The 13,858-nt window shown below is 44.8% G+C and overlaps 1 protein-coding gene across 1 annotated transcript in view; it reads left to right on the forward strand.

Annotated features, from left to right (window-relative positions):
- Nucleotides 1-2,883: 2,883 nt before the first annotated feature.
- Nucleotides 2,884-13,858, forward strand: part of CCDC62 (coiled-coil domain containing 62) — a 55,700-nt gene continuing 44,725 nt past the window's right edge. Inside the window, 5 exon segments of the mRNA XM_055237982.2 lie at nt 2,884-3,068; nt 5,831-6,023; nt 7,725-7,891; nt 10,155-10,256; nt 12,591-12,762. Of these exon segments, the coding sequence (XP_055093957.1) occupies nt 3,033-3,068; nt 5,831-6,023; nt 7,725-7,891; nt 10,155-10,256; nt 12,591-12,762 (670 nt within the window). The 5' untranslated portion in view covers nt 2,884-3,032.

Raw genomic sequence — 13,858 nt, forward strand, 5'->3', positions numbered from 1 at the left:
TGACAATAAGTGATTTTAAACTTTTTATTAATACATAAAAGCCAGTCTGTGGTAGCTTTCTCACTCTTAGTTTAAAAGTTGTTAAATTACTGTTTTAAAGATGAATTTTACCTTTTAGTTCCCTGTTCTCATTATTTACTAAATTCCTTTATTTAGGAAATCAAATAGGGAGACTGGGAAAAGTTCATTCAGAACTTCAGTTTGGATTAGACTGTGAGTATAAAATCAGATGCAGTGTAATTCTTGTAGCTTTCACCTCTGTCATATTTTTAAAGTTATGTATTCTCTTTAATTTTTGTTGTTTTAAAGAAAACCTGTGGGGAGCGAAGGTAAAAACTATTGAGATTTTTAATTTGTACCTTGCCATCATAATCCTCTTACTCAGTTACTATTTATGAACCATAATCAAAATGAGCCTAATTTCTTACTATTCTAGATACACACAATTTTATTAATTTTTGAGACAGGGTCTCGCTCTGTTGCCCAGGCTGGAATGCAGTGGCGTGATCACAGTTCACTGCAGCCTTGACCTCCCAGCCTCAAGTGATCCTCCCACTTCAGCTTCCAGAGTAGCTGAGACCACAGGCACATGCCACCATACCTGGCTAATTTTTATATTTTTTATAGAGATGGGAGGTCTCCCTATGTTGTCCAGGCTGGTCTCAAACTCCTGAGCTCAAGCTATCCTCCCACCTCGGCCTCCCAAAGTGCTGGGATTATAGGTGTGAGCCACTGCACCCAGCCTATACGTGTATTTTTACCTGAGTGTTACACATGGTTGCCTGGTGAACAATGGCACTCAAGGACTTTCTAGAAAAATACCAAGTCTTACAATGGTGAAACCTAAGAACCGTGAATTAAAACTCCTCACTTCAAAAATTGACATTCAACCCACATTCCTTTACATCTTATCACCACCAACTTAACTGCAGTCATCTACTGCTAGGCTGTTTTTAGCAACTACCCAGAATTTGCTTTGATTTATTTTTATTTTTATTTTTTTGCATTTCTGTGATGATCAGGGAAGTGGACCACCTTTTTGTATTTATTGGCTATTTGGTTTTGGGTTTTGGTGGTAGTGGTGGTTGGTGTGGTTTTTTTTGTTTTGTTTTGTTTTTTTTTTTTTTTAATACGGAGTCTTCCTCTATTGCCTAGGCTGGAGTGAGGTGGCTCAATCTTGGCTCACTGCAACCTCCGCCTCCTGGGTTCAAGCGATTCTCCTGCCTCAGCCTCCCGAGTAGCTGGGACTACGGGTGTGCACCACCACACGTGGCTAGTTTTTTGGGGGTTTTTTTGTATTTTTAGTAGAGACAGGGTTTCGTCATATTGGCCAGGCTGGTCTCAAACTCCCGCTCTCATGATCCGCCCGCCTCGGCCTCTCAAAGTGGTGGGATTACAGGCGTGAGCCACCACATCTGGCCTGATTTTTGTTTTTTTGAGTCAGGATCTCACTCTCGATCAGACTGGAATGCAGTGGCGTGATCACAGCTCATTGGAGCCACCATCTCCCAGCTCAAGTCAGCCTCCTGAGTAGCTGAGACCACAGGAGTGCACCACCACGCCCAGTTTAAAAAATTTATTTTTTGACCAGGTGTGGTGGCTCACACCTGTAATCCCAGCAGTTTGAGAGGCTGAAGTGGGTGGGTCAGCTGAGGTCAGGAGTTCACAACCAGCCTGGCCAAGGTAGTGAAACCCATCTCTACTAAAAATACAAAAAAGATGGCATGGTGGCGGGCACCTGTAATCCCAGCTACTCCGGAGGCTGAGGCAAGAGATTTGCTTGAGGCCAGAGGCAGAGTTTGCAGTGAGCCAAGGTTGTGCCATTGCACTCCAGCCCAGGCGACAAGAGCAAGACTCCATCTCAAAAAAAAAAAAAATGTTTTTTAGAGACGGGTGTAACCATGTTGCCCAGGCTGGTCTCAAACTCTTGAACTCAACAGATCCTCCCACATTGGCCTCCCAGAGATCTGGGATTACAGGCCACTGCGCCCAGCTTTCTTGATGTTAAATTCTAAGACATTGCCTTGGTCTCCCAAACATGAGCCTATCAGTAAAGCTTCAAAGTAAGAAATCTTAATTTTGTTTTTCCATTTTCAGATTGTATTTTTTGAACACAAGGGCATGTTTTGGTATTTCATATTCAACCAAAAAGTAAAGTTGAAACCCGCCCGTATTTAGTAATTGTCTTGCTGTCTGATGGGTTAAGCATTCAGGGATGGGCAGCCAGGGCTGAAGTGTGATAAGCCTTATTTTTTCCTAGTCCCGTTCCCACATTTTAGGAAGAGTGAAAGAGGGATGAAGAGGTGACTGGAAGGACAGGTGAAAAAGCTTAGATTCAACCCAGAATATCGTAGATTTTGTCATGACAAAGTACCGTGGTTCTCATTGCTTTTCAGGAGCCCCCAAAAGTAAATTTCCCCCTCTTCATCTGTGATTCTTGGTTTAAAGTATCAAAGGTGCTAGGGTGGCCCGCAACTGTTACCCCGAGGGCTAGGCTCTGCCTCTACGCATTCGAATGTCAGGTCCTGTTCTGGGAGCCAGCTACACAGGAGCGAGCATGGCTGAGCTCACGGTTATTAGGGGGAAGATGGAAGATAGGGAAGTGAGCAACTCAAATGTCATAAACCAGAGTGCTGGGGGCGGCGCAGAAGCCTTTATTCACTTCATTCCCTGGGTAGTGGTGAACAGCCGGTTCTTCGAGGCCTTCCAGCGCCGGAGCCTCGGGCGTGAGCAAAAAGCGTCCATACTCAGCCTGAGCCACTTGGGATCCCCCAGTCTCCGAGGTAGAAGAACAGTGCCCACCAGCGCAGCGGGGCTGCTGCCGGGAAATCCTGGCGGGAGCCCCGAGCCCCGGCGGGCGCACGCCGCGTGGGGGCCAGGCAGGCGGTTGGGGTACGGGGCGGGGGTCGACCGAGGGCTCGGGGCTCCGGAGCTCCGGGCTCGCCCCCCCCCCGCTCGGGGCCGTCGCGCCGATGGCGTTTCTGAGGTGACGCCGTCCACACTGGCCTTCTCTGGGGGCGGAGGAAACACCTATGAACCCTCCGGCCGCCTTCCTTGCAGGGCGCCAGGTAAGCGGCGGTTCTGGGCGCGGCGGGGCGCCGCGGGAACGGTGCACATTGGTCGAAATCTATTGCTTCTCAAGAACAATCTACTTAAAATGTAGAACAGTCTACTTAAAATGTGAAACAGGCCGGGCGCGGTGGCTCACGCCTGTAATCCCAGCACTTTGGGAGGCGGAGGCGGAGGCGGGCGGATTAAGAGGTCAGGAGATCGAGACCATCCTGGCTAACACAGTGAAACCCTGTCTCTACTAAAAAAAAAAAAAAAAAAAAAAAAAAAAAATTAGCCTGGCGTGGTGGCGGGCGCCTGTAATCCCAGCTACTCAGGAGGCTGAGGCAGGAGAATGGCGTGAACCCGGGAGGCGGAGCTTGCCTTGAGCCTGGATCGCGCCACTGCAGTGAAACAATACACTAGAGGAAAACGGCATCACGACCGTTTCCTTAACCCAATAACACCTTGTTATTCAGCCCAGGCCACAGAGTAGCGCGTACCTGGTGCTTACTGTTTAAGGAGGACGATTGGCGTCTGGGGAGCTGCTTTCCCATTTACCTCGCTGGGTGTCCTTGATTTACACACCCTGGCGAGTAGAGGAAGGAGCTCTCACAACTCCACTGTACCAAAAAGTCTTGAAGTAGGCTTGCCCAAGGTTCGCGTCCATCAGTGTAAGACGACCTGCCTTTGTGCCGGCTTACTGCGTTTTCCTGGAGTGGAATATGTGCTCCTTGCCTGGCGGGCTGTGGCCCAGCCACTGGCGCTCAATAAATTATTTGTTGAATGCATGAATGAAGGGCTAACCCAATACTGGAATTCAAGCCTTGGGACTTGAAATCCCTTGACTCCAAATTCCATTTTCCTTGTTAAGACTAGCAACTGTAATTTATTCATCATTCTTATTTATTTATTTTTGAGACAAGGTCTGGCTCTGTCCCCAGGGCTGGAGCACAGTGACGCAATGTCGGCTTACTGCAGCCTCTGCTTCCCGGGTTCAAACGATCCTCCCGCCTCAGCCTCCCGAATAGCTGGGACTTGAGGCACCCACCACCATGCCGAGCTAATTTTTGTGTTTTTAGTAGAGACAGGGTTTCGCCATGTTGGCCAGGCTGGTCTCGAACTCTCTACCTCAGGTGATCTGCCCACCTTGGCCTCCCAAAGTGCTGGGATTACAGGCGTGAGCCACTGAGCCCAACCTCATTATTCTTGTTTATTTACAAATCTTACTTTTCAAAAAGCAGTAAGGAGGTACAAAGGGCCACTGGTGAACCTTTAATTACTGTCTTTAAGGTGGAACTCTATTAAAGTAACACTTTTAGTTGTTTATTTCATAGGCAGGGACAGCACCATGATTTGAAATGTGGTTTACAGTGTTAATGAGAGCTGATGTTTGTTGAGTGATTACAACGGGCCAGGCTTTGTGCTCAGTACTTTACAGAGTTTGTTTTGTTTAATCTTTGCCACTCCAAGATGTTAAAATGCTGTTGCTATCGTTTTACAGGTGAGGAAACTAATGCTTAAGAGAAGTTAAGTAACTTGCCCAAGGTTATGTAGCCACTAAGTGGCTAATTCTGGGATCACGATTTGGTCAGACCATCTTGTTAGATTTTAAAATGCTGTATACTTCAAAGAAATTATTGTATTAATAGATAATATTGTTAGATATGAAAATGGCATCATGGTTATATATGAAATGTTCATTTTTAGAGATGCATTCTGAAGTATGTAAGGGTGAAATAGTATTTTTTAACCAATAATGAAAAGGACATTGAAGCAGCCGCAGTGAAATCTCAATAATGGTAGAACCCAGGCACTGAGTATATGGGAGTTTATCGTACTATTGTCTTTGGGTACATGTTTTCACAAATTTCCTTACAGAATTTGTTTTTTAATGATGTATGTTGTATTTGGATCAGTTACAATATTAAATTGCCCTTAATTGATTGAGTATGTATAGATGCCTTAGATATTGTAGTTGTCATGAATATTGAACACTGGAAGACTTAATTTTCTTTTTATAGACTAAAATTCCCATTCTTTAGTAAGGATCATTTACATTTAAACAGTAACTATTTCATGATTTTGTTTTTTTTTTGAGATAAGAGTTTTGCTCTTGTCGCCCAGGCTAGAGTGCAATGGCACGATCTCAGCTAACTGCAACCTCTGCCTCCAGGGTTCAAGCAATTCTCCTGCCTCAGCCTATTGAGTAGCTGGGATTACAGGCGCGTGCCACCACACTTAGCTAATTTTTGTATTTTTAGTAGAGATGGGGTTTTGCCACGTTGGCCAGGCTGGTCTTGAACTTCTGACCTCAGGTGATCAGCCCACCTTGACCTCCCAAAGTGCTGAGATTACAGGCGTGAGCCACCACGCCTGGCCACTATTTCATGTTTACCTGTACTTGGTTACTCAAATTGCTGGGGCAAGGTGAGGGATAATGTTATTGACTGGCAGAGAAAAGCATTGTTGGCAAAGGGGGAGAAAAAGTGCAGAAATAAGTTTATTTGTTTACCCAGTGGGTTTTAGAAACAGTCTCACTTTTCAGGCATGGTACGTATGGCATGACAGAAAATTGTAGAGAGGCAGAGTGCATGGTAAGTTTTAACTTGAACATGTTTTAAGTATACATAATCTTTTGCTGCCATGTTATTAACTTAAAACTTAATTGAACTACTTAGAATTGGCAGCAAAAGAAGATATACTTATTTGGAAAATGGACTTTGGCTGATTTGTTATTGATTTCATTCTATTTTGATGTGAAACCGCTTTCTATGTTTAGAACATCGGGTCAGAAGTTGAGATTTCCACTATTGAGAAACAACGGAAGGAGCTGCAGTTGCTCATTGGAGAATTAAAAGATCGAGATAAAGAGCTCAATGACATGGTTGCAGTGCACCAGCAACAGCTTCTTTCATGGGAAGAGGATCGGCAGAAAGTGTTGACATTGGAAGAACGTTGCAGCAAATTAGAAGGTCAGAAATCCATTCAGTGACAACAGTTACGCACTTCTGTGTGCTAACACATTGATGGGCTCATGGGGAAGATAGAGAGGAAGTAAAGACTGCAATCCCTGCTGTCCTCAAGTTTAGGCTCATTGGAGACAGGAGGACTTTATGAACAGCCACAATGGGACAGACACACACAAATAAAGTAGGACGAGCAAAGTATTTCAGTATAGAAAGGGGGCTGGATAGAGCTCCAGTTAACATGGGGTGAGCGCCAGTGTTGAAGCTGAAGTTTTGAACAAGAGTATGAATGAAAATGCCATATGACTAGCCATTTCTCTTAAACTAAACTGAAAGATTTTAGGCTTTTGGTATTGAACTTGATCTTAAGTTCCTAAAATGGTCATCTTTTAAAATTATAGCTGTCCGGCCAGGCACAGTGGCTCACACCTGTAATCCCAGCACTTTGGCGGATCACTTGAGCTCTGGAACTCGAGACCAGCCTGGCCAACATGGTGAAACCCCATTTCTACGAAAAATACAAAAAGTTAACTGGGTGTGGTGGCGCACACCTGTAATCTCAGCTACTCGGGAGGCAAAGGCACGAGAATTGCTTGAACCCAGGAGGCGGAGGTTGCCGTGAGCAAAGATTGCACCACTGCACTCCAGCCTGGGGGACAGAACAAGACCCTGTCTCAAAAAAAAAAAAAAATTATAGCTGTCTCAAAAATGGTTGCAAAAAGTTTATTTGATGCCATATTTTAATTTTGTCATTCCTTTAGTGCTGCCCTACATCTGAATGTTCCATGACTCTAGGTTGTTAGTAGAATGCATTAGAGGAGAAAACACTAGATCTGTATGATAGAAAGATAACCTTTTTTTACTTAACATTACTCAAAGGATTCTGTAAATGTGACAATCCAAATCTGTCATTTTTGGTGGGGCGTGGTGGCTCATGCCTGTAATCCCAGCACTTTGGGAGGCTGAGGCAGGCGGATCACTTGAGGTCAGGAGTTCGATACCAGCCTAGCCAACATGGTGTACCTCGTCTCTACTAGAAATACAAAAATTAGCGGGGCATGGTGGTGGGCGCCTATAGTCCCAGCTACTCAGGAGGCTGAGGCAGGAGAATGGCATGAACCCGGGAGGCGGAGCTTGCAGTGAGCTGAGATCATGCCACTGCACTCCAGCCTGGACAACAGAGCGAGACTGTCTCAAAAATAAAATAAAATAAAATAAAATAGAAATAAGCTTTTGTGTAATCATTCAGTGGAATATTACCTAGCAATGTTAGTGCACAAACACAAGTTACACACAACTGAGTGAATCTCAGAATCATCATCTTAAGCAAAAAAAGCAAACAGAAGAATTCTCAGAATATGATTCCATTTTTATATGGTTCAAATTAAACTATAATTTTGAGGCATGTGGTCATTGGTAAAACTGTAATGAAAAGCTAGGAAGTGATTACTCTAAGATCAGGGTCATGGTTGGGAAAGTGGAAACTGGAGTGATTATGTTCAGGAAGTGACCTCCAGAGGCTTCCAGTTGCTCACAGTTCTGTTTCTTGATTAGGTGTGATATTGTGCATTTCATAATAAAAGGTTTTAAAAGAAGATTGTCTTTTTAAAAATTCTCTAGCACATTTTAACTTTTTACACCCATTTTGAAAATAATGCCTTTTAAGCTGAAGGTCTGACTACAAATTATTGATGAACTTCCCCTCAGGTGAACTACATAAAAGAACTGAAATAATCAGGTCACTCACAAAGAAGGTAAAAACTCTTGAATCCAATCAAATGGAATGCCAAACAGCTCTCCAAAAGACCCAACTACAGCTTCAGGAAATGGCTCAAAAGGCAACGCATTCTGCTCTTCTCTCTGAAGACCTTGAGGTTGGGATTATTTTTTGATAAGCTTCACTAGTCCAAATTCCCTTTGTGTTTCAGTTATTGAAAAATTAGATTTGGCCAGGCATGGTGGCTTACTCCTGTAATGCCAACACTTTGGGAGGCTGAGGCAGGCAGATCACCTGAGGTCAGGAGTTCGAGACCAGGCTGTCCAACGTGGAGAAACCCCATCTCTACTAAAAATACAAAATTAGCTGGGTGTGGTGGCACACGCCTGTAGTCCCAGCTACTCAGGAGGCTGAGGCAGGAGAATCGTTTGAACCCGGGAGGTGGAGGTTGCAGTGAGCCAAGATTGCGCCATTGCACTCCAGCCCAGGCAACAAGAGCGAAACTCTGTCTCAAAAAAAAAAAGAAAAAAGAAAAATTAGATTTAAATGTCTCATTAAAAATGCATGTGAGGCTGGGCACAGTGGCTTGGTGGCTCATGCCTGTTATCCCAGCTCTTTGTTTGGGAGGCTGAGGTGGGAGGATTGCTTGAGCCCAGGAATTCACGACCAGGCTTGGCAACATGGCAAATGCCTGTCTCTATAAAAAGAAGAAATACGAAAATGAGCTGGGTGTGATGGTGTGCTGCTGTGGTCCCAGCTACTTGGGAGGCTGAGGCAGGAGGATCACTTGAACCCAGGAGGTCAAGGCTGCAGTAAGCTGTGATTGTGCCACTACACCCCAGCCTGGGTGACAAAAAAAAAAAAAAAGCATATGTAAGCCAAGCACAGTGGTGTATGCCTGTAGTCCCAGCTTCTGGGGAGGCTGAGGCAGAAACATCGCTTGGACCCAGGAGTCCAAGTCCAGCCTGGACAACATAGTGAGACCTCATCTCAATAAAAAACAACAATAACAACAAGCAACCAATGCAAAAATGCATACGTTTGTGTGTGAAGGTATCTACACTCATCCACCCCTTGTAGTTTTGTGTTTATCCTACAGTTTTGGTTAGCTGCACAGCACTATCCTGTCTTAGAGACTGAACTTCAGTACAATGCTTTTTAACTGTTAACGCCATTTGGTTTAGTAGCAGCTACCATTTAATCAACAATGAGTTATTTTAGAAAGCTTTCCCCAAAGATAAGAGGGTATAATGAAGTTTTGGTAGCCTCAATGATGTTTTCTAAATTATTGGGGTTTTTTTGTTTTTTTTTTTTGAGATGGAGTTTCGCTCTCGTTGCCCAGGCTGAAGTGCAATGCCACGATCTCGGCTCACCACAACCTCTGCCTCCTGGGTTCAAGCAATTCTCTTGCCTCACTCCCCCGAGTAGCTGGGATTACAGGCATGCACCACTATGCCCAGCTAATTTTGTATTTTTAGTAGAGACGGAGTTTCTTCGTGTTGGTCAGGCTGGTATCCAATGCCCGACCTCAGGTGATCCGCCCACCTCGGCCTCCCAAAGTGCTGGGATTCCAGGTGTGAGCCACTGTGCCCAGCCAATTATTGTGTTTTATCTCATAATGTTAGTGGCATATTGGGAATAAAAACTGTAAGACTGGTTTTTTGAGCCCGGCACGGTGGCTCACACCTATAATCCCAGTACTTTGGGAGGCCGAGGTGGGCAGATGACTTGAGGTCCAAAGTCTGAGATCAGCCTGGCCAACATGGTGAAACCCCGTCTCTACTAAAAATTCAAAAATTAACCAGATGTGGTGGCAGGCGCCTGTAGTCCCAACTACTCAGGAGGCTGAGGTAGGAGAGTCAATTGAACCTGAGAGGCAGAGGTTGCAGTGAGCCGAGATCGCACCACTGCACTCCAGCCTGGGGAAAAGAGCCAGACTCCTTGTCAAAAAAAAAGATGGATTTTTTTGGTTTTCTCTTCTAACTGGTCAGTCATCAGATATTTTTTGAGTTCATGCTTATAAGAGGTGCAGAAAGCCAGCTTGTTTATTTGTTATATCCTTCATTTTTTTTTTTTTTTTTTTTTCCTGAGACGGAGTCTCGCTCTGTCGCCCAGGCTGGAGTGCAGTGGCACCACCTCGGCTCACTGCAAGCTCCGCCTCCCGGGTTCACACTATTCTCCTGCCTCAGCCTCCCGAGTAGCTGGGACTACAGGCACCTGCCACCACGCCTGGCTAATTTTTTGTATTTTAGTAGAGACGGGGTTTCACCGTGTTAGCCAGGATGGTCTCGATCTTCTGACCTCGTGATCCGCCCGCCTCAGCCTCCCAAAGTGCTGGGATTACAGGCTTGAGCCACCGCGCCCAGCCGTGAAAACTTTAAAAGGACTCAAGCAGTATCATCTGTGTTGTTTTCTTGTAGGCTAGAAACGAAACTCTCAGCAACACGTTAGTGGAACTTTCTGCTCAGGTAGGACAGCTACAAGCTCGAGAACAAGCTCTCACGACAATGATAAAGCTAAAGGTAATCAAAAATAAGAATTCCCGCATTTGCCAGAGTGCTTGGTAGTTTATATCCATATTCATTATCTTACCTAAGTCCCTAGCATCCCAGAAATGTGAAGCTACCAACGTTGCTCTTGTTTTTTAAAACGTCCATTTAGTAATGAGGGAAACAAGTTTAAAATGATGTTCCCAAGGCATCAAGAAAGGAGGCAGGACTCTGCTTCTGGTCTTCTGTCTCCAAGGCCCATTCTGTGGGCTGGCAGGTCTGAATTAACTTGTTTTGTCCCCGGGTATCCATTGTTAGGTCTCATAGAGTTATGGGCCATTAGATTGCTTGATAGGTTTTTTTTAATGGAGAGAAAAACCATTTGCAATCAAGCAGTTGATGTAGTCACTAACATGCAATATACAACAATACACACTCTCCTGCTGTTACATGTGTCTTTGACAATTGGTATTTGAAGGAACAACGTTGGTATAACGAAATGCTCACGCTAATAAATATGTGATTTTTCTCAGCACATTGTTTTCAAGTGATTGGGGCAAGTGCTCTTAAAGTTAAAGAGAAAATATTAAAATCTACAGTCATGTCTTTAGTCAAGTAGTGGACAGTTTAGTGGCTTCAACAACCTCTCTGGTTTCCATCATAGCAAACTCTGGCAAAGCTGTAGGTATGTCTGAAGGTGCTGCCAAGGCATTTCCCCACCATTAAAACAGTGGGTGCATTAGGAAGGCTGTGCTCCTGGAGGCCTAGTGCCGTGGCTCATGCCTATAATCCCAGCACTTTGGGAAGCTGAGGCGGGTGGATTGCTTGAGGTCAGGAGTTCGAGACTAGCCTAGCCAACATGGTGAAACCCCTGTCTTTACTAAAAATACAGAAAAATTAGCCGGGCATGGTGGCACACACCTGTAATCCCAGCTACTCTGGAGGCTGGGGTGGGAGGATCCCTGGAAGCCGGGGGTGGAGGTTGCAGTGAGCTGAGATTGCACCACTGCACTCCAGCTTGGGTGACAGAGCGAGACTCCGTCTCAAAAAAAAAAAAAAAAAGAAGAAGGTTGGGCGCGGTGGCTCACACCTGTAATCCCAGCACTTTGGGAGGCTGAGCCAGGCAGATCACAAGGCCAAGAGATTGAGACCATCCTGGCTAACATGGTGAAACCTCATCTCCATTTTAAAAAATACAAAAATTAGCTGGGCATGGTGGCACATGCCTGTAGTCCCAGCTACTCAGGAGGCTGAGGCAGGAGAATTGCTTGAACCCAGGAGGCAGAGGTTGCAGTAAGCCGAGATCACGCCACTGCACTCCAGCCTGGTGACAGAGTGAGACTTCATCTGAAAAAAAAAAAAAAAAAAAAAAGGCTGTGTTTTCCTAGTCTTAGAGATTTTATTTGATGAAAATGGTTTCCATTAGAAGCAGATGCCCTCCAGGACATCCTTATCAAAGGAGCAAGTAGGAATCCCAAATTTAAGGCTGAAAGGGATTGACTGTCGTGGGTCTTCTGGTGTTAACGGAACTGTGTTCTTGTACCTATTAGAATGGTTATTTTTTGCTACTGACCTGGTCGCAAAGTTCCATGGGTTTTTGCATGGCCTGCCCCAACCCTGTTATTCTGTAAGTCCTAGTGTGAGATGTGCAGACAATGTGATTTTTCAGGAGTGCATTTATGATGCTGTAGCAGAAACGTTTAGACTTCAGTAGGGGTAAAACCTCTTAATAACAGTTATTCCAGGTGAGTGGGGGAGGGATAGAACTTTTACTTATTTTTATACTTTTAGGTGTTGTTTGAGTTGCTTTTCAAGAAGCAGATACCTTTTTTGGTAACTAAAACTGCCTCAACAATTAAGAGATTCTAATTTGGGAGGTTTGGAATGATGTTGTGGTGGAGTCTGTCATGTTAACAAGCTGGAAAATGGGAGGGAATGGTGGGTCATTAGACTTACCTATATAATCCAGAGGATGGTTTTCCCATCCAGGGGCCACCCACCCTCTTGTTGCTATTATAGTTTCTTAGGTAATGGAATGGTCTGGCTCTAACTTTTTGAGAGAGAGTAAGGGGTAGTGGTTCAGTACATAGTGTCTGAGGCAGCCAGCTAGGTTCAAATGGTGGCTCCACCACTAGCTAGCTGTGTAACCGTGGGCAAGGAACGCAGCCTTTCTGTTGACTCATGTCACTTGGCAAGAACAATAGTACCACCCTCATAGAGTTACTGTAAAGATTAAATGAGTTAATATGCGAGAAGTGCTTAGAATGGAACCTGGCACACAATAAGATCTTAGTAAGTGTTATCTTTTCTTCTTGGTTAATTGGAATTTAAGAATCTAGGATAACCGTTTTCAAATTTGGTTTTTAGGACAAAGATATTATTGAGGCAGTTAATCATATTGCAGACTGTTCGGGTAAATTTAAATTGCTAGAGCATGCCCTACGTGATGCCAAGATGGCGGAGACTTGTATTGTGAAAGAAAAGCAAGATTATAAGCAGAAATTGAAGGCACTTAAGATTGAAGTCAATAAACTAAAAGGTAAGGAAGAGACCTACATTTAAGATACAAATGTATTATCTTGGGAATATATTTCTTCATTTGGGTTCACTTAATCTTATGCTCGAGAGTAGATCAATTCCTGGCCTCAGACCCTAACGTGAAATATCCATTTCATTTATATAGGATTATGCTGCAATTTGTGTCTTATAAGATATATAACAGAGTTGGGGAAAACTGCAGAATGTATCATATTTTAAAGTAATCCTGCCTTAGTTGAAGTTGCTGTACCATTAGCTATTGCTAATACATGCTTTGTGGCAGACAACATCAGTATCTCAGTGGCAGACAGTTGTAGCATTTATTAAACCCACATGTCTAGAGGCAAATGGGAGTTGTCTGACTGTGGTTGGGCCTCACTGAGCTTCCCATCTGGGCAGTTTTGCCTCACATGTTTCATCTTCTTGCTAGCAGGCTAGCCAGGGCATTTCTTCCCATGGTGAGGGCAGAAACTTCTGATTCTGAAATTAGGAATTTTTATTTTTGCCGATTTATTTATTTTTGACAGAATCTCACTTTGTCACCCAGGCTGGAGTGCGGTAGCACAATCTTGGTTCACCACTGCCTCCACCTCCCAGGTTCAAGCTATTCTCCTGTCTCAGCTTCCCGAGTAGCTGGAATTACAGGCACCTACCACCATGCCTGGCTAATTTTTCTTTTTTTTTTTTTTTTTTTTTGAGACGGAGTCTCGCTCTTTCACCCAGGCTGGAGTGCAGTGGCGCGATCTCGGCTCACTGCAGGCTCCGCCCCCCGGGGTTCACGCCATTCTCCTGCCTCAGCCTCCCTTGTAGCTGGGACTACAGGCGCCTGCCACCTCGCCCGGCTAATTTTTTGTATTTTTAGTAGAGACGGGGTTTCACCGTGTTAGCCAGGATGGTCTCGATCTCCTGACCTTGTGATCCGCCCGCCTCGGCCTCCCAAAGTGCTGGGATTACAGGCGTGAGCCACCGTGCCCGGCCCACCTGGCTAATTTTTCGATGTTTAGTAGAGACAGAGTTTTGCCATGTTGGCCAGGCTAGTCTGGAACTCCCGACCTCAGGTGAATCCCTCTGCCTTGGCCTCCCAAAGTGCTGGGATT

This window comes from Symphalangus syndactylus, chromosome 13, assembly GCF_028878055.3.
Source record: "Symphalangus syndactylus isolate Jambi chromosome 13, NHGRI_mSymSyn1-v2.1_pri, whole genome shotgun sequence".
Taxonomy (NCBI): Eukaryota; Metazoa; Chordata; class Mammalia; order Primates; family Hylobatidae; genus Symphalangus; species Symphalangus syndactylus.